Here is a 22,773-nt window from a genome sequence, read left to right as displayed (position 1 = left end):
ATCACAGAAGCTTACGTAGAGAAAATAATGGCATTTTCTGCCACCCTGAAACAGGATTTTGTGTTCTTCAGTCTGAAATCTCAGAGCCATCCAAAGCCCTGAAGAGTGCTAACATTGGCTCTTCCCGTTTCGGTGCAGGGTTTTGAGAGAAGGCAGCTAGCCTCTGCCCTTTCAGCTGAGCCACGAGATCAAATCTGTTGAGGTAGTGCTGTGAACAGAGGATATGCTTCTCTTCACTCAGCTGGATTTTTTTAACTACATGGGCTCTGTGGTCAGGCCTACAGAAGGAAGATGCAGCTGAAGCTGTCTTCGTGGTCTAGGGGAACTGCTTGAACACAAGAAAAGTGGGTGCCATGGAACAGACCAGAAGTCCATCTATGCCAGAATCCTGACTGTGATAGCTGCTAATGGTGTGTGGCGAGCGAAGCATAAAAGAATAGGCAAGCATGTATGATACACTCCCCAAGTACTCCCTCCCATCTGCCATGTATTTGCAGTTCAGAAGCATCCTGAGACAGACAGTTTTTGTGGTTTTAGTATGTTTCCACAGATTTCTCTTCCATGAATTCTCAGTCTCTCCATAAACCCACGTAAACTTCATTACCCACAGCAGCCTTTGGCAAGAAGTTCAGTAACTCAGCTACTCCTGCCTGCTCATGACTTTATCAAGCTTTGTCATCTCCCTTCTAGTCTGAGGGGTCCTACTTTACTTAGTGATTCCTTAGCTGTAACTCCAAGCCTTTCATTCTCCTTGCTACCCTACTCTGAAACTTTTCTAGTTCTATTATATTGTTTTTCTGTTGCAGAGATAAGAGCTACATTATTCAAGGTGCAGATTTATACAGTGATATAATAATTACCGGTTTTATGTTCTGCTCCTTTCCCAATAATATAATTTGATTTGGCTTTTTTGATCCCCAGGAAGCATAACCTGGTATTTTCATGGACTTATCTACTGTACCCCTAATATCTTGTTCCTGAATTGGGGTTGTCAGCTCAGAGCACATCATTTAAGATGTCAATTTGTCTTTTTTTACCACATGTATCACTTTATATTTATCTACACTGAATTGTTCTTGCCAGTCATTCAGTCTTAAGAAGTCTTCCTACAGTTCTTTATAGCCATCTGTTTTTCTTATTATTCTGAATATCTTAATATTATGGCAAACTTTGTTATCTTACTGTTCACTCCTTTTTCCAGGTCTCTTATGCGCATACTGAACAGCATAGGCCTCCTAGAAAGAACTATTTTCCTTGTCACTTGTTGGCCCGTTGGATTTTCTTCTTGCCTATAGCTGATGCCGGTTAGCATCTACAACTGAGAAAAAGCTTTCCTTGCACCCTAAAGCTTCATGTAGGAGGGAAGCACAATTACAGGCAGTGGCAAGGGGCACAATACTGAAGTCAGCTGAGTGTTTTGGGACAGGGAGGGTATGTCAAGAGTTAACTGATATTTGAATACTTTGACAGTTTTCAGCAGTGGGAATTGTCCCTCAAGTGTTTTTTTCCAGGTAATGCAAGGATCCATATAGCAAAGACAATCAATTTTTCCCCCCACTGATGAGAATTACTGAACATACAATTCGGCAGCATAAATTCTGGCAAATACGGGACAAGGGACATTTGCTCTGAGGGAAGACCTAGTGGGAGGGAGGGATCTTCTGTAATGTTGCATTTGGGCAGATTCATTCAGTTATTCTCAGAATTCCTGCAGTAGAGTCTCTCCACCACACAAACTTCTTACTATGCAAGTGTTTTCTGATGAAGTATCCAATCCTTAGTCACTGTGGCTGTCACATTAGGTTTAGAAAGGAGAATGGAAAAAATCAGATGCCAGATTTAGTCTTTTGAAGATGACCTCATGGCTGCTACGTGATTCTTCTGATTATCTTGGATGTAATTAACGATGGTTGTGGAACCCCAGAGCTCAGCAGTTCTACTACTGTTCCTTTCCATCCCTGCTGCACTGTGTGAGATGGCCATTTAGGACATCCCTTTCCCAGCTGGTGGTGGGGAAAAACCCCAAACCTCTGTCACACAGTGTGTCATGTGGTCAATTTTTTTGGCTGTAGGCCAGCCAAGGAGAACAATGAAGTTGAATGCAAGAGAAATAGTATTAACTTCTTTTATAGGAAAAATATTTTTAAACCTTCAGAAAAAACTTGCTGAGCCTCTTAGAATTTCAAACACAATATTTTATTCCAATGCTCTGCATTATTTCTAAAGTATTCTAGAGCAAATATGGACTGAATGCCAGAAACAATACATCTTGCTGAGATAGATTTAAAATAGCAAGTATTACATAAGGGTATACAGAAAACCAAAAATGGCTAAAGAGGCTGATCAGAGCAGAAATGGAAGAGTATCTATAGGATACAAACATTTACAAGAAAAAGTCTGGCAAATAAATTATTTAAATTCTATTGCCTGGATCTTTCCAATAGCTTTTTAAATATTTTTTACCAAGTTAAACACAAGAAGGAATGTGCAAGACATAAACCGGAAATATCAAACTTTGTTCGTAAAGACAATATCACAGAATTCTTTTAATAGACAAAAAATATATGCAATGATGGGAGATTAAAAAGTTCAATAATGTGTAAATATATCCGTCATCCATTAGTAACAGCAAACAGCTGTATTAATTCAAAAGCATACTGCAATCTGTCCAACATACCACATCTTTCCAATGTCCTACTAGTTTCCATGGAACAAATATTCTGGTTTGTTTTAAGGTACAAAGAGGTTTGAAATAAGTCATCCATGTTACTTTTAAAAGCACTTTTAAAATAAATGTTTAGTCTTTCCTCACTTTCTGAAAAAGAATATGATTCAAGCTTGGATTTTCTTTTCCACTGCTACACTAGTATCTATGAAGTCTGTAGCATAAATGTCCATTAGAACTTGATTGTCTTAGCTGCTGCTGAGATACTAAATAAAGGCACTCAGGAAACTTTTTCTCCCTTTAATGATTATTCCAGTATCAGAAGGGTGACAGAACCTGAGGGTGGGCATTGCATCTCAACATAACGCATTTTGTATGGGACTCTCAGACACGGCCAGAGCATTCCAAATGCAGCCATTTCAAGAGCAGGAACTTTTGCTGATCTGCATACTTAAGCTACCTTTATGTTTCTGATCAACACTGGGTAAGTCCAGATCACAGAAGAGGACGTCATAAATTATTATTTACATCGTTTTCAGCAGTTTTGGTTTCAAAGTTTGCTGAGAATCAACCAAAAATGGAAGCATGCCCCTCCCCAAAATAAGCAGCTAAATTAATCTATAATGCAATATTGTAGATTTTTAATGGTGTTAACAATGACAGAATCTTTTTTTTTTTTTTTTTTTTTTTTTTTATGAGACCATCTCTCAGAGTTGGTGAATCTAGGCCCTTGTTTCTGCTTACCGAAGCAGCCTTCATTTATAATCAGGAATATGGAATCAAATTCAGTTTGAATTGGAGTATGTACATGGCATATGCAATCATACAATTTCCAGCTGTAGTAGCTAGCAGTTTGAAGGGCTCTATCATTACGTTTTTCTGGATACTACTAACCCACATTATAAAATATTTGAATGTTGTCCAATTTAATTACAGTTCCTCAAAGACTATAATTCCATTAAAAACAGTGTAGGTATTACAAAATGAACTTTAAAATACCTACCTGAAGTAGTAACATGCTCAGATTAAACAGTACTGGAGCTAGGTAAAGAATTGATAATTGGGAGAAAATTTAGTACCATCTTAAGCTTCAGCCATCAAAAAAATACAAACATCATTAACTTGACTGGGTAGACTGATGTTCAAAACAAATTCAAACTAAACCATCTCCTAAGTAAGTTTATCAAAAAGTGAGAGAGTGGTAGTAAGGGAATTTTTGCAGTACACAAAGACAAATGCCCTAATGTTTCTTACCTGTTATCTTATGAACAGCCACAAAATCGATGACATTTGCCTTTTTACCGCTATAAAGGCAATATGAAGAGACTTCTTTTCCCACCTCACCCAACTAAACCAAGAACTGCAACGAAGAGACTACCTTCGTTTTAGGTCAGGATGGCACAAGCAGAAGGAATCTATTCCATTTTAGGCCCTGGTGGAAGTTTTAGAAATTTGCTACTAGAAAACCAATTGAACCTTTTGACCCATAGGCAGTTGGCATTTGAGAACTTCAACCTTTAATTTTTTTTTTAAATCTCATTTTAATTATAAAACTTCATGACTTTTTTTAGTCATATAGGTACCCTCAAGTTTTATGCTTGGTCTCCTGCTTCCTTAAATTTTTTAGATGAGGGTATATTTCATATTTGTTGAGTTCATATGTATTATTTTTACTATTTAGATAGAGCGTTCGTATCGACTTCCAGCATTATCGGAACAGTAGCTTTTGAGCTGCACTGATAAGAGTGTGAGACAAGAGGCTCAAATGAGTGACTTGTCTAAAAGAAGACCACTCTGAAGGTACTTTCAGACATTGCAAAGGATAGGCTAGGGAAAAAGGATATGGAGAATATGTTACCTTCTCACACGATTCACTGTGTGCACAATCACATGTTGACCAGATTGTGGCTGTGATGCTTTGAGATGTTACAGCTCAGTTTGCTTGCATTCTTCCATGAGAATTTGGTTCTGCATTGTCATGGCAGGAAGGTAATTGTTGACTGGGTCTTGAATGCTTGTAAGAATCTGACCTATCCCTCGGCTGACTCTCTGCCCATAAGAGCCGCTGCTGTTTTTGGCTGAGATTGTCTGACCTCTGTAGACTTGAGCCTGATGCTCACATATACCAAACTTGCTTAGCAGGATAAACACATCTCTTCGGAAAGCTTTGGTGAAAATAGCATAAAGAAAGGGGTTGGCACAAGAATTGAGTGGGTAGAAGAGTACCAGCAAAATCTTGGAATTGGTGACAGTTATCAATGGTTTGTTCATAATGGCAGATAAAGCATGGAAAGAGATAGGAGCCATGCACAGAAAGTCAGTGAAAATCAACACAGCCATCCGCTTGGCAATTTTGGTGTCTTTGTCCCCTGACTTGTACTGAGGGTTTCGTACAGTTACATAGATTTTTATGTAGCAGGCACAAATGATGACAAAAGCAATAATGTTACATATTAAAACAAAGACAACATAGGCTTCAGCCACCGGTGTTTCAGTGTCCATAGGCAGGCAGATGCTGACTTTGCTATAGCTGCTGATGCCAACCAGTGGCAAAAGGGCGAGAAGAAAGCACGAGAGCCACCCTCCCAGCATGATAACCAAGGCATGCCGGAGGCAAATCTTTCGATCTGGGCGCATGGCAAAAGTGATGGCGTACCAGCGCTCCAGGGTGATCACGGTCAGTGTGTATACAGAAAGTTCACTAGCAAAGACCGTGAAAAAGCCAGCTGTGTTGCAGCCAGGCCCAGTCTGCCACTCTATAGCATGGTTATAGTACTCTGACCTGGTGTAGAGATCCACTGACGCAATCAGGAGCAGGTATAACCCCATGCAAAAATCAGCAAAGGCCAAGTTACACATCAGAAAGCGTGGTACAGTCAGTTTATAATGGCTGGTGAGAAGGATGAAAAGGACAAAAATGTTACCTAGGATGGCCAGCAGGTTCACAAACCACACCACAATCCTCAGAAATTGATATCCCATTATATCCTCACAGGGATTAAATTCATCAGGCTCCGGAGTGCATATTACATTTTCATTGTCTCCGCAGACAGGATAGTCATAATGACTGTCAAAGGTCTGGATGTCTTCCGTTTGAGGGTTCTTGAGCTCTTGGCCAAACCCAAGATTTCCTTCTCCGTGCTCTTCCAAAAAAATGTAATACTGGGAATTTTCATGAAAATTCGTGAACTTGGTGTTTTTGTCATACACAGTGTCGGTGTCGTCTGTGTATTCTTCTGCATAATCTTTGTAAAATGGACCTCTGAGAGCTTTGACTGATCTTCTCTTACGAAAGCTGTGACTGTCGCTCTGGTTACATGTCAGGTACTCCAGGATTCTGAAAGAATAGAGGGGGAAATCACCACTGGCATTTACAGTCTGACTGGAGTGCAGCAAGTAAACAAAGGGAACACTTCAAAAGCAAATCACCGTGAATGAAAACATAGCTATAAAAATGCTATCAGATACATTTCTGTTAGCAGAACATATAGTGAACAATAAGCTTGAGCATTTCTGGGCTTTTTTTAAACCATATTTTTCCTTTCTCTGGTGCTATCAGCTATCCCTAGTAGTAATTTGGCTTGTTAAGCATCCATAATCCCTCTTCCTTCTTGGAATCTACATTCTTAGTAGGTAACAAGACTTTTATCTATTGTTTATAACTTCTTAGATAATACACACAGTATTACTTTCCTTTTCATTTTTGCTCACAAATCAATTTCTCCCAGAACTTCCATCATTTTAATTTCTGTTCTGTGTATTTTCTATAGGTGCTTTACAGCTAACTAGCAGTGTAATGGTTGGGAATCCTGTACCTCATGGTGTGATGCACCTGTATTTGTAGTTGAAAATTGTTCATACTTTTTACTAGGAAAAAAATTGCGATTTGGCATCAAATTTTTTGATTGCTGTGATCCACTGTCACATAACCTTTAGCATTTCTCATTTCCAGGTGTGTAGAATTCAAGATTGCTTACAATTTGAGATTGCATACAACTCAGTCTGAGAAATTTTCATCTCTAACAGACATGCAAATACTTGTTTCTCTCAGTCATTAGATTGTGCTAGGTTCTTTCTGCACATTCTTCCTGTCCAGGTTTTGAATCTCTCCACTCCTGTTTTATTTCTGTCCTCACTTTCCCAGTCCATTGTAATTGTGAATGTTATTGCTTTGTGAGTTTTATTGAATAATTCATATGTTTATCATAGCATATTTTTAATATACTATGCATTCCAACCACAAATACTGCAATACAGAATACTGGGGCTGTCTTCCTAAATCAGGGGCTGGCCTGGATAAGAATTCTCTAAACCTTATTAAACTTTGGAGAAATTTACAATGGATTTGCATTCTGCAGTAAAATTCTGCTGCTAATCACTGTAAGTCATCCCCCCTTCCTCCCCCCAGCAGATGAATCACTGTGTTGCATCAGGACTTCTATAAATGTATTGTTTTCTTTCCAAAAACTGCCCACACCTGTTCTGATGGGAGGCTGGAAATCCTACCGAAATGGAATTTGAAATAATCTGTCTACAAGGTTATTACAGAAGCATTTATTCTGAGCTTTTCAATTAGAAAACATATGAGACATGAGGCTATAACCCCTCCAAAACTTCTTTTTCCAGGCCTTGCTACAGCACATTACCCTTTTCTTTTTTTTCCTGTTAATTCTGGGCTCAACAAAAGGTCCTACAAATTGTTATATCAAAAATTCTTTCTTCTGTCAGTTTGAAATTGTAATCTCTGTTTCAAAGAATATCCTCTATACCTAGAAAAAATGGTCACAAAAGTACCAATGGATGTAATTTTATATTCATACTAAAATATTGTCTTCACTTATATACTTTAAAATTGAATGTAAGTTAGTGAAACTCACCCGCTGGTTTTTTTCCAGCTTTTGAAAGCACAGCAGTGACTTGGATATGATAGGTCAGCTCGCATTAGCTGAAGAAATATCTTTACAGCTGGTAATTTCTTTAAAGTCCATGTGTTTTTGGCCATTAGTTCTTTAAGGCTTTCCAGTCCTTTGGCTGGAAGGTTACCAATGGCTGTTCTGGAGACATCCCTAGGTAAAGGAAGAAAAAGACAAAAGTCAGCGACTGGATCAGAATTTTTTCAGATTCTCACAGTAATTTAGGAGTTTCATAGAATTCTACAGCAAAAATCAAATCCAGAGGAGACGGGGATTTCATATCACTTTGCTAGGTTCTGATACCATTCAAATTCAAGCAGGATACGAACTCCTCCTGTGATTTTCTCTGTGTTTTAAAGCTCTTGTCTTTCATGTCTCATAGTGCAGAATATGGATGATAAAGAAATATCAGGACTTTTAAAATTACACCTTTAAAGCCAACCAGATACAAATGCATACGCAAAAACAAAGTTTTAAAAATTCTTTAAGGAAATCACATGGTCCATTGGAAAAGCTGTTTTCCTTTAGACCTCTTCAGACTCATTTTAACCTATTGGGGTACTTCAATAGAAAGCATTGTAATTACTAAAACAATGTTCTTCATAAACTGAAATTAAAATCTTCTCTCTCAGTCCATCCTGAAAGTCTCAGAAAATTTAGTATTATGTTTGCTGCTTTCTATTTGTCTGGTACTGAGTCCGCCTCAGCAGATATGTTGCACCGTTCATGGGGGAGATGGATTTCCTTTAGAACTGCCAGGTGAATGGCATCTGGTCCTGCTAGTGTTTCCCACTCATTTTTTGCTTTGTCCCAAAACCTCTTCTACTGACACTTGAAGTCAAGATGTTTTCTCAGAGTTATACTCTGTAAAGAAGTAGACCTGTAAAAAAGGATTTGTGCTGGAAACAGTGTTGATAATCCAGGGATGTTTTCATTACTGCTGAGCAGTGCTTACACAGAGTCAAGGCCTTTTCTGCTTCTCACCTCACCCCACCAGCGAGTAGGCTGGGGGTGCACAAGAAGCTGGGAGGGGACACAGCCGGGACAGCTGACCCCAACTGACCAAAGGGATATTCCAGACCATATGACGTCATGCTCAGCAATAAAAACTGGGGGAAGAAGAAGGAAGGGGGGGACATTCGGAGTTTCAGCAGTAGGAACATTGTTTGAGCACTTTCATCATGAACACCCTAATAATAACTAATTCAGCTTTTTTCTATGCATTGTTTCCCGAGAGTGCTGTTCTTAGCCCTCTAGAAGTCTCACCCACTGGCTGGTTTCTTGCACCTAAAAGAAAATTATTACTAATTTTATGCTTTAAACAAATTGCTTCTAGACCACTTGGTTTTGCTCTGCTTTTTTTTTTCTTTTGATTTGCTTGTATTTGTTTTTAAATTGAGTTAGAAATTGCTTCCCCTTTCTGTAAGAGGGCTTTTTTACTTCTAATAGCTTCTTTGCTATCATACATATCTGAATATGTCACAACTAATTGATTTCAACCACATAAACTTCTTTTTTGTTCTTCTGGAGTCCTTTTTGATAGGTAGTATATGTTTCTACCAAGCCCCTGAATTGGCTCTTAGAAGAGTCTGAATGTTGCCTGCTATCATTTTATCTTTTAAAGAATCACAGAATCGTTGAGCTTCCAGATAATCCAGTTTCACCTCCCTGCTCAAAGCAGGGTCACCTGGAGCAGGTTGCTCAGAGCTGTGTCCTGTTGATTTCTCAGTATCTCCGGGATTGGAGACTTCACAGCCCCTCTGGGCAATGTGTGCCAGCATTTGATCACTCTCACAGTAAAGAAGTTTTTTCTTATGTTGAAGTGGACTTTTCTGTATTTCAATTTGTGCCTGTTGCCTCTTGTCCTGTCACTGCACATCACTGAGGAGACCCTGGCTCCGTCTTCCCAGTTTCCTGCCCCCCCCTCCCCTCCCCTGTCAAGTATTTATACACATTGATAAGATTCCCTTGACTCTTCTCCAGACTAAACATTTCCAACTCTCTCAGCCTATCCTGCTATGACAGATGCTCCATTTCCTTAATCAACTTAGTGGCCTGCTCCTTCTTGTTTTTCACTAATTTCCTCATTTTATAGAGCTCTCCTTCTGAAGCAAAATGTCTTGGTAAACTAGATCTTGGACTAGATCTTACCAAGACAAGGCTGGCCTTTCAGCAACCCCCATGGGTCTCCATCAAGTCCTCATGGTGGTGGCAGCTACCTGCAGGAAGGGAACACGGTTAAATGCTGTGTGATGGGAGGTGCTAAGACTTTTTGGAAGGGGAATGACACCTTACAAACTCTTGGGAGTTCTTTAAAGATGTTCGGGCACAAGCATATGGAGAAAGATGATCCTGTTTGTACAATGAATTGGGATTTCTGAAAAGCCTTGACAAAATTGGATATCAAGGGCTGTTGAGGTAACTAATCTGTTACGTGACAAGGGGAATCCAATCTCCTGAATTAATTAAAAAAATAAGAGTGGGGGAAAAGCCTGGGAACAGATGATAAGTTTTCATGCTAGAGGAAGAATGGAAAATGAACTGGTATCTGAATATACACGTCATTGCAGCAGAGGCCCACAGAGGCTAGGCTAGCGCTGGTACTACTGAAATATTCATAAACAGTCTGGAAAGTGAATGAGAGTAGCTGCAACAAAGCTTGTTTCCGACACAAAATAATACAAGGTAGTGAGAGCGAAAGCTGATTGTCTAAAGAAGTATAAGGATCCTGCAGTACTAAGTGACTGAGCAGTAAAATAATTGGCATGATTCAATACTGATGAATGTAAAGTGCACTTAGGAAAAAGCAATCTTAACTGTACATGGATGACAGTGGGGTTTAATTTACCTAGCACTCTGGAAAGATCTTGGAGTCCTCTCTGCAAATGTCAAGACGGTGCTATTTAGTAATGTTGAAGGGAAATAGAATGCTAAGAATATTTAGGAAAGAAATAGAAAATAGAACAGAAAAACTTCATTTTGTAAATCTGATATGATTGCATCTTAACTACTATATGCAGTTCTATAAATACAATATGCAGTTTACAATAAGAGCACAGAAAGCTACAGCAAGGATGATTAAAAGTATCAAATTGTTTATATATGAAGTAATAAGGAGTAGATAAGGACTTTTCTCTTGGGAAGAGCTAGGACTGGAAGCATTAGGAGACTATAGATGCCATGCATCTATAAAGAAGGTGATTGGGAATGATTATTCACTCTTGTGAGATGAGTTTTGGGGCACCTAAGAATGTGAGGCAAGAGACTTAAAAATGATAAAAGGTATAATCTTTTCACAAAATTGCATCATTAAATTGTGAAAGTCAGTGCCATGGTTCATTGTGCATGCCAAATACCAAGGTAACGAGAAGGACAATATCCCGTTTTGTTTTGGTTTTATTCACAGTTGTGTCACATTCCCATCAGAAATGACTGGGTCAGGAGGAACATCCTGGGGGACAAGGGCTTGTGCCTTGGAAACAGCTGCAGAGAGGAGCCTCTCTGGGGCCCTGGGTGCACAGGGGAGGGAGCTGCAGCTCCTGGAGAGCTGCGAGCAGAAGGCAGCAGCCAGCCCAGGACTCAGGTGCTGGAAACAATTTCCCAGGGAGCAGAGAGGAATGTGCAAAGTCTGGTAACTCAAAGAGTGTTATCAAGTGATGTTAAAAAGTCTGAAAGAAAGATCTGTTCAGTGAGAAGAAAGGGCTTGGAAGAATTAGTTGTAAGACTGTCATTTCTGTTCTATCTTACCAAATCCTTTGATATCTTTTATGTATGTATATATGGATGTGTATTTAAGCAGTTAGGTATTGCAGTTTTTATTTTCAAAAACTGCTTGTTTTAAACTGTGGGGCTTGGGGAGAAGATACAGGCACAGCTGCCTTGAAGTTCTAGTTGACTTAGGATTAATCCTGTTGCAGGGCTAACAGTAGATGGTTGGTCCCATCCATGGGCCATATTAAGCACAATGGCTCGGAAGTTTGGAAGTTTCCAAAATCCCCAGTTTGGGAAGTCCCTAAGCTGCTGGTATGGTGTCTGCCACCAAGAGGTCTTGTGACCTCTCTATACCGCTGCTATTGCAAATGGAAAAGTCTCCTGGGAGTCTGGTGATAATTTGTCTCTCAGTGGAAGATAACTTCTTAGTTACCCTACCTAGGCCCACACTTTGTTAGTGACAAAGTATGTGTCAACTGGCCAGAGGGAAGTGTGGGATTGACAGGGATTTTCTTACCTTACAAATCCAGTCTTGATGATTATCTATTCAGATTCACAATCTACTTCAAGCAGCATAGCAGCTATCTTCAAACTAGAAAGTGTAGGATTGAAAAGGTTTTAAATAATAATTACTAATCTTCAGACCAATGTGAATCCAAGTAGTTGGAGTTTGCCAGACTATAGTATCTGTGTCTGTATTCATACAGAAGACACATTTTCCTAAATGATTTCTTTGTTCTGTGTCATTGTACGACCAGTCTTGATTTTGGGCTGCTCAGAAAAACGGGAACTGACTGCAGTTGTGTCAGCCTCATTAATATCTAATAATATTGATAAATAAGATGTTGTTCAGACACAGCAATGTTTACGTTACACAGAAGAGTGTATTGCTACTACTGCTAAGCTATAGCTGGCACACTTAAGAGAACAGGCAACAGGTCTGATAGACTTGTCAAGAGGATCTGTCTCAAATTGAAGTGACTATAAAAGAGGCTAGGCAGGAAACTGATAAAATGAATGATAATGAGTCACGAGGACTGGATGGTTTTCACCAAAAAGTTCTGAAGCAGCTCAAGGAGGAAGTAGTTGAATTGGTAAAAGAGGTGTGTAACCTCCAACTTAGCCCCCTGCAAGAAGGCAGCAAATGAGCCACCAACTAATATGATATACCTGGGGGAAGTCAGCATGTAAAGGGCTTTTGTAAAAATACGTCCTGCCTTACAAACCTCTCTGAGTGTTGTGATTAAGATCTGCTCAGAGTCTCCTGGGACTTTCACAAGGCCTTTGACAAACCCCTACAAAGGCTGATATGGAAACCAGGCAGCCACCCCCCTTGTGGGAGACGTCAAATGTTCCGGATTATGGTAAAGTGCTAGCAAAATTCACTTCTAGCCTAGATCCAGACCAGACTTTAGCATTTAAGTAGCCGTGGTTTAGAGCTTGCTCAGGTGCTGGAAGTGGTCTGTCTGTGGTAGCATAGAGCTCTACACTGTGGAGCGTAGCAGCAACCAAAGTGCACTCAACCAATTTTAACATTGTGGTTTGTTAGCTGTTTTGTTTTTTCCTCACATGCTTTCTTATAAATCTCATGTGACATTTCTAGGCTCTTGCTTACCTTACATGAAATTTACACATTAGATTGAATGTTGCAGAGACATTGGAGAGCTTCAGATGAATGTGGGAATAAAACATAGCTTATGATTTAAGAGATGTTGTTTTCTGAACCAGCTGTATATATGATACAAGTGTTAAACAGATATTTAGCTACTTTGATTTTTTTTTTTCTGGGTTATTATTTTTTGGTCTAATTCATTGTTTTTATGAAGTCAGAAGTTCAGAATGAGATATAAGGGATAATAGCTTTTGTCAATAATCTTTTTCACAGCTGGAAACATGCAATTGTGGTGTGAAACTAAGTAATAATGAGAATTTAAAAGACTGATAATTGAGAAAATGAGATTGAATGCATCATAGTACCGTTGGGAATTTTCATCTAATCATATACAGATTTCTGAATACTGCAATACTACAATTGTTAAAAAAGCATAAAATATATAATAGATGGGCTTAGACTACAGATATTATTTCTGTCTACTGAAAGATTCTTTAAATCTACAAGTTTGCATTGTTTGATTAGCAGAATGCAGAGTGCTCCGGTTGCTTGAAGACTTGCTTGTGCCCAGTGGCAGGAACAGAACAGAACCTCCTAAGGTAGGACCCATTCATAGATTGGGAAATGATGCTTTAAAGAGCACTTCTGCTTTCTAAAGATAATTAATTACTCACATGTATCTTGTGCGACAGTTAGTAATGTTTTGAATTTGGACTGTATGTTTTGCAAAAGCTAATTGAATAATGAGCCTGATTGTATTTTTGTTGTACTCTGCTGATCTTGTGCTCTAGGCAGCAGCTCTTGTTGGTGCATTTAGTAAATCAGGTCCACTGAGTTGCTGAATCCTAGCCAAGATTTCATTTTCAGGTGAAGAGCAATATACTGTCATTATACTGTTAAAATTGTTTTCTATAGGGAGCAATCCATGTCTACATCCACATACATCTGAATATACAGCAGTGACAAAGGAATCAGAATTATTGGCATCTGTTCTCTTCTATTCAGTGTTCACACTCCCCGCTTCCTGTGCTATTGTAAACTGCAAATTAAAAAAAAAAAAACCAACCCTAACTTTTTAATACCTACTTAAATATACCATCTAACTAGGTGATCTGAGAGCATAGCCAGACTCACACAACATACATATAGCCAGGCACAATTCTTTATAGTGAAATCTTTCTCATTGGTTTTCTTTAAAGCCAAAATGGAAGAAAATTATCCCATTAGGGTGGATCTATTTTCATTCATTTTGACTTCAGCCTTCTTAAGGCAGTGCATATGTGGGAGTTTCAGAAACTGTTTTGTTCCTGTTAAAATAGTTCTAGTTCCTGAAGGTCAACTAAGAGATCTGTTCAGGTGGATGGATTCTGCTCTAAATTGTTGCTGGAAGATATCTCGCTTTGTAACAAACCTTTCCTACATCAAACATGCAGAATAATTCCTGGTTATCCATGGGTAACAGAAGTCCCTAAAGCTGCTATTGAAATTAAATTAAAACTTAATAATAGGTTGCACCCTTCTGTACTGGTTTTGGCTGGCATAGAGTTAAATTTCTTCGTAGTAGCTTGTACTGCGCTATGTTTTGGATTTGTGAATGAAAACACAGGGATGTTTGAGTTACTGCTGAGCAGTGCTTACACAGAGTCAAGGCCTTTCTGCTTCTGACACCACCCCACCAGTGAGTAGGCTGGGGGTGCACAAGAAGCTGGGACAGCTGACCCCAACTGACCAAAAGGATACCCCAGACCATATCACATCATGCTCAGCAATAAAAACTGGGTGGAAGTTTGCCGGGGCTGCTGTTGCTCAGGGACTGGCTGGGCATCGGTCAGTTGGTGGTGAGCAACTGTTTTTTGTTGCATCACTTGTTTTTCTTGGGTTTGGTTTGTTTTTTTCCCCCCCTCTTTGTTTTTTTTTTTCCCCATCCTTTTTTTAATTATTAAACTGTCTTTATCTCAACCCATGAGTTTTCTCACTTTTACCCTTCCAGTTCTCTCCCCCATCCCACCGGGTGCGGGGGTGAGCAGGTAGCTGCGTGAAGCTGAGCTGCAGGCCAGGGTTAAACCACGACACCTTCCTGAAATCTTTAGCTTAGGACTAGCAAATCAAAGGATCATGATATAAAATACTCTGACTTTTTTAATCACTGTTGATTTACTGTTGCTTACATGCCGTTTTATGCCTTCTGCCTTTGAGAAGCAATACCCCTCTCTGTAATGTCACTATAGTACCACATCTCTCTCTAATTATAAATACTACTAGGACTGTTATTAGCCATGGAGGTATATCATTCTAATGGGAGACGGATAACTGGCAGTTTAGACTGCAAATGTGTCCTGGGTTTGGCTGGGATAGAGTTAATTTTCACAAGAAGCTGGGAGGGGGCACAGCCAGGATAGCTGACCCAAACTAGCTAAGGGGATATTCGATACCATATGACGTCATGCTCAGTATATAACTGGGGGAGCTGGACAGGGGAAGGAGGGATTGTGGCTCTGGAACAGGCTGAGCATCAGGTTCAATGAGCAATTGCATTGTGCATCACTTGCTTTATACATTCTTTTATTAGTATTATTGTTATTATTACTTCTTCTCTCCTTGTGTTGTCATATTAAACTGTCCTTATCTCAACCCATGAGGTTTTATCTTTTTCTTCCAATTCTCCTCCCCATCCCACCGGGGGGGGGAGGAGTGAGCAAGCTGCCACCTGGTGCTTAGTTGCCGGCTGGGCTTAAACCACGACAAAATGTAAAACACGTCCTGAGATTGAGGATCAGTGGCAGCTGGGCCAGCACAATAATTATAGAAGATTAGAAAAATTTCAAGTCATTTGAGAAATCTAACTTGAAAACACAGAGTAAGAAGGAAGTTCTTTACAGTTACATATGCATGTCCTAGAAGTCATCTCTAGCCCCTAAACCAAGAGGTTTCTTGTAGCTCACACACCTCTGTTCACTTGCAGAGTGAACTTATCTGGCAACTTTATTATAGCATATGATTACCCCACGACCCTTTGCAGCATGTCATTACTTGTTCACCTGTCTAGCCTAAGAACAACACTGGTGCTTTAAATACCCACAATAACTCCAAGAGTCAAAATATGTGCTGCTGCAAGCTCTCACCTCCCTTAGACTTAAGATCCCAAGAGTTTTCTCTTCTGCCACCCCTAGGAAGGAACTTTTCAACCCATCGTGCCACCTGTAGCCTCAGAAGGAAGATGTGCAGTGAGCTGTGCGAGACCCCAAACATAGCAGGAGAGTGCACCTTGCTTTGAGACTCTGTATTTATTGTGACAAAGTAGTCTCGTAATGGAAATACGGTGTCCAGGTAAAGTTACGTCAACTGAAAAATGTCTTTCTGGCCAGGAACAAAATGAGAAAGGGCTTCTCTGGTGCCATGTGCAATATTAAGAAAAAGGCCTTATTAGCCAAATACTAATAAAAAAGGCTTACTCAGCACCAACACAGCCTCTGTTGCAGTTCTCCGACAATGACCATCTTAGTTCAGGGGTGGGTGGCCTGAGCCCTCCTGAAAGCAGAAGCAGTGGAAATGAGGGCGATCCAACTAGCAGGGAGGAAGAGGAGCAACAGCCACCACAAAGGCTCCCTGAGCAGGAGGTTTAACAGCCCCTTTGTGAGCTTTTTCAGGTTTCTCTCGTGATCTGTTGCATTCTGCTTCCAGAACACCCTCTTCTGCTCTGCCTAGATGGCCAGTTCTCCTCCTGATGGTGGACCAGGGCCTTGACTGTGCTTTTCTTATTCAGAATGTATAACTTTTAAGACATGGTCAGAAAACACTACCTTCTCACTGCTGTCTCAGGATCTGGCCACTCATGGCACAACTGAGGTTTATCCCTCAGGTGATTCAGTGATAAGAAGAAAAAAAAAAAAGGCACATTAGTCCTTGACAGTATCTGGAGGGAGACAGTGCGGTGTGTTACTGCCTTTACCTATTCTTCTCATACACACCTGCATGCCAAGGACTTTGCAACTTCAAATGAAGAGGCCTGGACTAGTTTCCTCCCTTTGCAGACCCTCTGGAGACAAGTGCTGGGTGGGATGGCCCACCAGCTGTCAGCCAGAGCTGCCAGACTTGAGGTGAGAAGGTTGTGACATAACGTTATCCCTACTGACCTATGTAGTCCTGCAGCATCTTTTTGCAGAGGGAGGGGGAGTGAAAAGAGCTGGCCTGCATGTCTTTGTGAGGATGACTACATTAGCGCTTCCCAACTGTCTTTCTGAGCTGCTCTGAAGCAGGGTAGCTGGTGATGCATCAGGTGCCACTGGGAAAGTGAGGATGACTTTAGGAAATGGACAAAATGTCACCCCGGTGTGACAGGAGTGGTTTGGCATGATTTACTGTTGGAATGACTGATTATTATGGACTGCCCCTCCAATGTCCAATTATTTAAGGTATCTGCTTCAGAAGTATGACTGCATGAATGGTCTGTGCTTCTCTCTCCCCTCAAGCCGATGACAGGAAAACCCAATACTCCCCAGAACTGGTCTCAGACCCTGTTCCCAAGGACTCTGCTAATAACGCCAGTGGACCTTGTGGTAGAGAGTGATGTGGAGGAATGATGTGGCCCTGAAAGGTGGGCCCTCAGCCAGATGGCCCTCAGCCACTTCCTCTTCACCCCACAAGACAAAGTAATCTAGATGACTGAAGCAGAAGACAGGCTACCATTCACACACAGGCCTTGCAATGCATCTGACTCAAGATGCAGGGGACAGAGAGAACCAGAGATTTGATGATGACTTTGCCATCAAAGGTCTGTTGCAGCTTTGCACAGCAGGGGCACAACTCTTCTTAGCATAAAGTGGTTAGGACCAATACAACTTCTACTGTAGACTGCTATGTTGCTGGTAGCCAGCCTGATTTTCTGGAGTTGGAAAGATTCTGGGAGAAAAATAATGTCTTCTGCACCTTTTCGTTATTATAGCTAGCTACTAGGATTTCTTCTGTGAACAATACACTATTATTCTGATATAAATATGCTGTTTTCCAGAAGAGGAGAAAGTAAAACTGATTCTTACATGGAGTGAGCATTGCCAACACCATCTGGTTTTGCAGTGGAGGAGGGTATCCCACTTCCAGCACTTCAGTTCTCCCTGTGATCAGTCCTATGCACTACGTTACATGCTCAATGATTTGAGTCAGGGAATATGATTCTTCTTAAAGTTCTTAAACTTCTTAAAGTTTTCTGTTTCATTCTGTATTACAATTCCTAATTTTAGCGAAGAGTTCTTTGGAGGACTATAAAATCAGACTGGAAGCCAAATTACATGAGAAAGAAGAAAAGACAGCACCAGAAGTAACTTTATTTTGTCTAAAATTATTTTTTCATCTCTGTTTCAATTTCTTTTACATGTGTGCTGCTGGAGTCCTTAGTTTGTATTACAATTGTACTACAATTGTACAGTCATAAGACAGATTGTAGCACAGAATCTTTCAGAAGAAGAATCGGTAGGAACAGTATTTCTAATGTAAAATGCAAGCATTTCTTAAATTGGTTCCTTAAAGCACAGCTTTTGTTGCTGATATTCTTTTTGTAAACGTGCCATTCCCATCCCTGCTGTTCTGCTGCTAATAATGGTTGGAAACAAAGTGCTACCTAAAACAGTATTATTTTTAAAGCTTTCTCTACTTCATTTTCTCCTACTCACAGTAGAGTTGGTCCACTGTGCACTCCCAGAAATGCATCGTCATTGATAACTTCCAGGTATTTGTTCTTGTGCAGATAGCTGCAGAAACAAACAAAACACAGTGATTTGGAAATAGTTATCCATAGGTTAAGGAAGAAGATCTTCAGTTTACTTGCCTAAACAGATTTACAAAAGCAGTATGTATAAGGGCCATCCTATCCCAACAACATATTGATGCATAATCAGTTACTTCATCTTCTGTGTACCCAAGGAACAAAATACAGGTTTGCTATTTTGAAAATAAATTAAATTCCTCAACAAATAATAAACAAATAAATTAGCAAAATAGATCATCTTTGCTCCAAATTCTTTTTCTCTCTCTGTCATACACATAAAGACACATGCATACACACTGTATCTTCAGGTAAATATGTGTGAGGATGAGGTGAAATAGATTGTTTTGCTTTCATCAGAATGAGGTATGGGGAATTGCATGATACTTACAGGAACACATCAGGAACAAACATGAACATAATTCCCTCCTTGTTTTGAATTCGATAATAAAAGTTTTAAATGCTTTAAAATCTCCATAGCCAAGTGGAGGCTCCCATATACAGGTCAACAGTTAAGAATGAAGTTTTGTTACAAGAAGAGCAAGACAGGGATTGAGAAGGAGGATAAATCTGAAGGAAAAAATAATATAAAACTTATGTAAAAAAAAAAAAAATCTAAAGTCTTGGGAAAACCATGAACAATTTCCTGAGTAGCCAGCGCTTTCGTGAAATATGGAATGCTGCAAATGTCTCCTATCATTACATGACTGATGTAATCAAGGATCAACATTAATTCCCATCACTCTGGAAACTGACATATAAGAAAGTGTGGATTCAGGAAGTAGGGAATTTACAGAGTTGAGTTAAAGGTGCATGATTAAAGACAGGCAATGCAAGGCTACTGAACACTCAAAAAATTAACATAACCCAAGTGGAACAATCAATGTTAAATTCAGTTCTGTGTTTTTAAATTTAAAAGTGACTGATCTAGCATGAATCTTGATTTTTTTTTTTAGCTGGATTCCTGTTTACCATGGTCTGAAACTGTCATTTGAGAAACTTAAAAATACATGGATTATTATTGCAGATAATTCAGTCAAGTTCCAAATTGCTTTAGAGAGGCTATGCATTTCTGTCTGAGACTTTTGTTCTCAATGGCCTAATAGAATTTATGGGTTTTGTGGAAAGACTTGGGAGAAATAATTGGCTTCTGTAGTTCCAAAATTGCAGGTATACAAAGAGAAAGCATAAATTAAAAAACCTGTAGGAGCAGCAGAAGCACAAGCATCCTGCTTTTCTGCCAGAGTCACAGCAGACGTATGGCACCGAGCACATTTTATGACATTCTGTGAAGAGCAGATATACACAGAATGTGATGAAATAGAAAAATAAGTGTTATTTTTATGCATATGGTGCCAGCTTGTGTGTATTAGTTGGGTATACTTGACATAGAGTTAGATTAAAAATGTGGGTTTGGAACAATTGTCCAGCTAAAAAGTACTTCACAAGATGCAACAGGCATGTTAATTTTCTTGACGAGGTGGTTCTTCCTGGTTAGCCAGGAGGGAGGAAGACTGCGGTTATAAGCAGCTAGATCTCCTAAACACACAGACAGGAATATGCTGAATTAGCTGAGCAATGAAAAGAGACTGAAGATTAGGTTGTGATATAGACATACGTACATATGTGTGTGTGTATATATATCTGTACACGTGGATACTACTGTGATAATTCTTTCCCTAAGCCAGCAATTAAACCCTAGGTGTTGTTTTTACTTGGTTCAATCAACTTCTGTCACAATGTTTACAAGAGCAACAGCTTGCAGGCATCAAACTTAGTCATGCTTTTTAACTTAATTTAGATGGAAATTGAAATCTTGTGAGGAGATTAAGAATCATTTACCAAATATAGTAGTCCCTGGAGGAGGATGGAGGAGCATCTAGCTCTCTTGGCTGAGGGGCACTACATAAGCAAGAAGGCAGAACAGTCCAAGCATTTTGTTTCTGTACTATGATGAGAAAGGACCTCTGAGAGAAGTTTGAACCAAGGCAGCAAAGGGGATGGTACAGCTGCAGGACTGCGCCTCAGAGCAGAAATGCAATGCAACCCATTAAGGAGGACAACACAGAAAATTGCCAAGGAAAGTTGTCAAGGGGAATGTATGTTCCCCTTGATGAAATGATGGCAAGATGATCAACGCTATAAAGGCCCTGAAAGGCCATGGTGCCTAGGCAGAAGAGACTCGTAGCACCTGTGACTATCCCATTTATAAATTTTATCAATTTTCTGTATAGTGGAAAAGGTGAAGTCTAATGGCCCCAGTAGCAAACCACAGATTAAAGCATGAGGCTGCAGTCTAGGAGCAACAACAGGGTCCACAGACTGCAATATTATAGGTAGCTCAGGCCCAGCAGAAGCAGGAAGAGGAACTCTTAGTGACATAAGTATGACAACAGTGGGTGACCCAGGCCCAACAACTGCAAGTGTCAGGATTGCTTGACATTTCACCAACAAGGGCACAGGGCTGGTGGAGGCCTTGTAATGCAAGAATGAAGAAAAAGAAGATGACTGCAGATGATGACCATAAAGCATTTCTCAAGAGAAGACGATGTGGTCCTCTGTCCAAGTAAAGGACAGAAACTTTGCAAGGATTGCAGACAGACTGCCTTATGGAGGTCATGTTTCACAGGGTAGATAAAAGCAGAGAAAATTCCCAATGATGAGATCAGCAGCAAAAGAGAGAAATAGGAGAAAACCAACAATATTGCCTAAGTGAAGCCAGGTGATATTGCTCAGAATTTAAATAAAATTATCTTAAAAAGAGGAATTTCATAAAATTTCAGAGTGCAGTTGGCACAGAAATTATAAGATGCCCAGACCAGGCCTATTAAAGAAATCAAATGAAAGGAAAAAGAATTTGATACTACTGATGCAGGCACTAATACCTTAAGCAGAGAGGGATGTTTGGTACTATAACTATTATAAACATTTTAAAGCTAGCTTGTGATGTAGCTAGGAAGGCAAAAAATACAATAGAAAGATTGTCACAACAGATTTCAGAGGGTGTCCATGAAGTTGCTGTGAGCTGTGCCCATTGTGCCAGTTAGTGGCAAAGACACAAAGGTCAAACCTTTCCTAATTGTAAGTTCTGTAACACAAACACCATTTGAGATGGTGACTGTGGAGATAATTGAATTGACTCAGAAAAGCGCAGAAGGCCCCTATTTTATCTTTGTGCTGGCAGAGTCTTTCAAATTCAGATAGCTGAACTGGGGTTTAGCTGTAAAAATAATAAAGTCAGAGCAATTGTTTCTTGGTGTGGAAAAAATCAAGTTAAGATTCTAATCCTGTTCTGGTTGAAGTCATTGGTGAATTTTCCATAATATTCACTGGATGTAAGCTTATAATGATCAGCATAGTGAGAAATGAGAAGTAAATGCACTTCAGCTGGGTTACACAACACAAAGTCTTAGGGAGCCAAGCCAGAGTGACACTTCTGGCATGTTATTCATTGGACATTACCCATGCCTAAAGCCTTGTTTCTTACAGAGGAAAATAGCTTGCTTCATCTTCTCAGCTATTGTTGTTTGAAATAAGCTTTCATTCTTTAGAAATACATGGCATTCTAGTATCACCTGACATTTGTGTTTTCTGAGAACTGACTTTCATGTTCTGTAAATGACAACCTAGTCACATTTGTTGTGAGGTTTTGCTTCAGTTTGCAAATTTCCCCATGATTTTGTCTGCAAATCTAATACAAAAATTAAAACCAGAGCAAGAGCTAAGAATTAATCCAAGATTTCAACATCTAGGTTGTAGTTTTGAAGGACACAAAAACCTGCCTGACCTAATAAAACCTGTCTGCTTTAGTAACTAGACATTATTATACAACCAGATAATTGCTTGTCCAATTTTGAAATATTTTCCCCTGATATTTGAACACCATAGTGAGTGATAAACCTGAAATATAATAGTTTACATACACGATAAAAATCTTCAAACTTACAAACAGAAACAGACAGCTAGAGACTTTCGGGAAGTTCATAACCATGTGTTACCAAGGAGGGGCTGCAGTGTTAGCTGCCAGTTTTCACATAGATGAGTCAGGCCCATCAAAATGTACAACTTCCTGATGCTAATTGATTTCAGTTGTTTAAGCCCTTTTATTTTGATA

The 22,773-nt window shown here is 39.7% G+C and overlaps 1 protein-coding gene across 1 annotated transcript in view; it reads right to left on the bottom strand.

Annotated features, from left to right (window-relative positions):
• Positions 1–4,591: 4,591 nt before the first annotated feature.
• TSHR (thyroid stimulating hormone receptor) overlaps positions 4,592–22,773 on the bottom strand; it is an 86,410-nt gene continuing 68,228 nt past the window's right edge. The window contains exons 8-10 of the mRNA XM_050897708.1: positions 18,568–18,645; positions 7,543–7,731; positions 4,592–6,002 (exon numbers count right to left, since the gene is read on the bottom strand). Of these exons, the coding sequence (XP_050753665.1) occupies positions 4,592–6,002; positions 7,543–7,731; positions 18,568–18,645 (1,678 nt within the window). The remainder of the gene's footprint in view (positions 6,003–7,542; positions 7,732–18,567; positions 18,646–22,773) is intronic.

Source organism: Gymnogyps californianus, chromosome 5 (assembly GCF_018139145.2).
Source record: "Gymnogyps californianus isolate 813 chromosome 5, ASM1813914v2, whole genome shotgun sequence".
Lineage (NCBI taxonomy): Eukaryota > Metazoa > Chordata > Aves > Accipitriformes > Cathartidae > Gymnogyps > Gymnogyps californianus.
The sequence above is the reverse complement of the archived record's forward strand: the minus strand, read 5'-3'. Positions and strand labels throughout refer to the sequence as shown.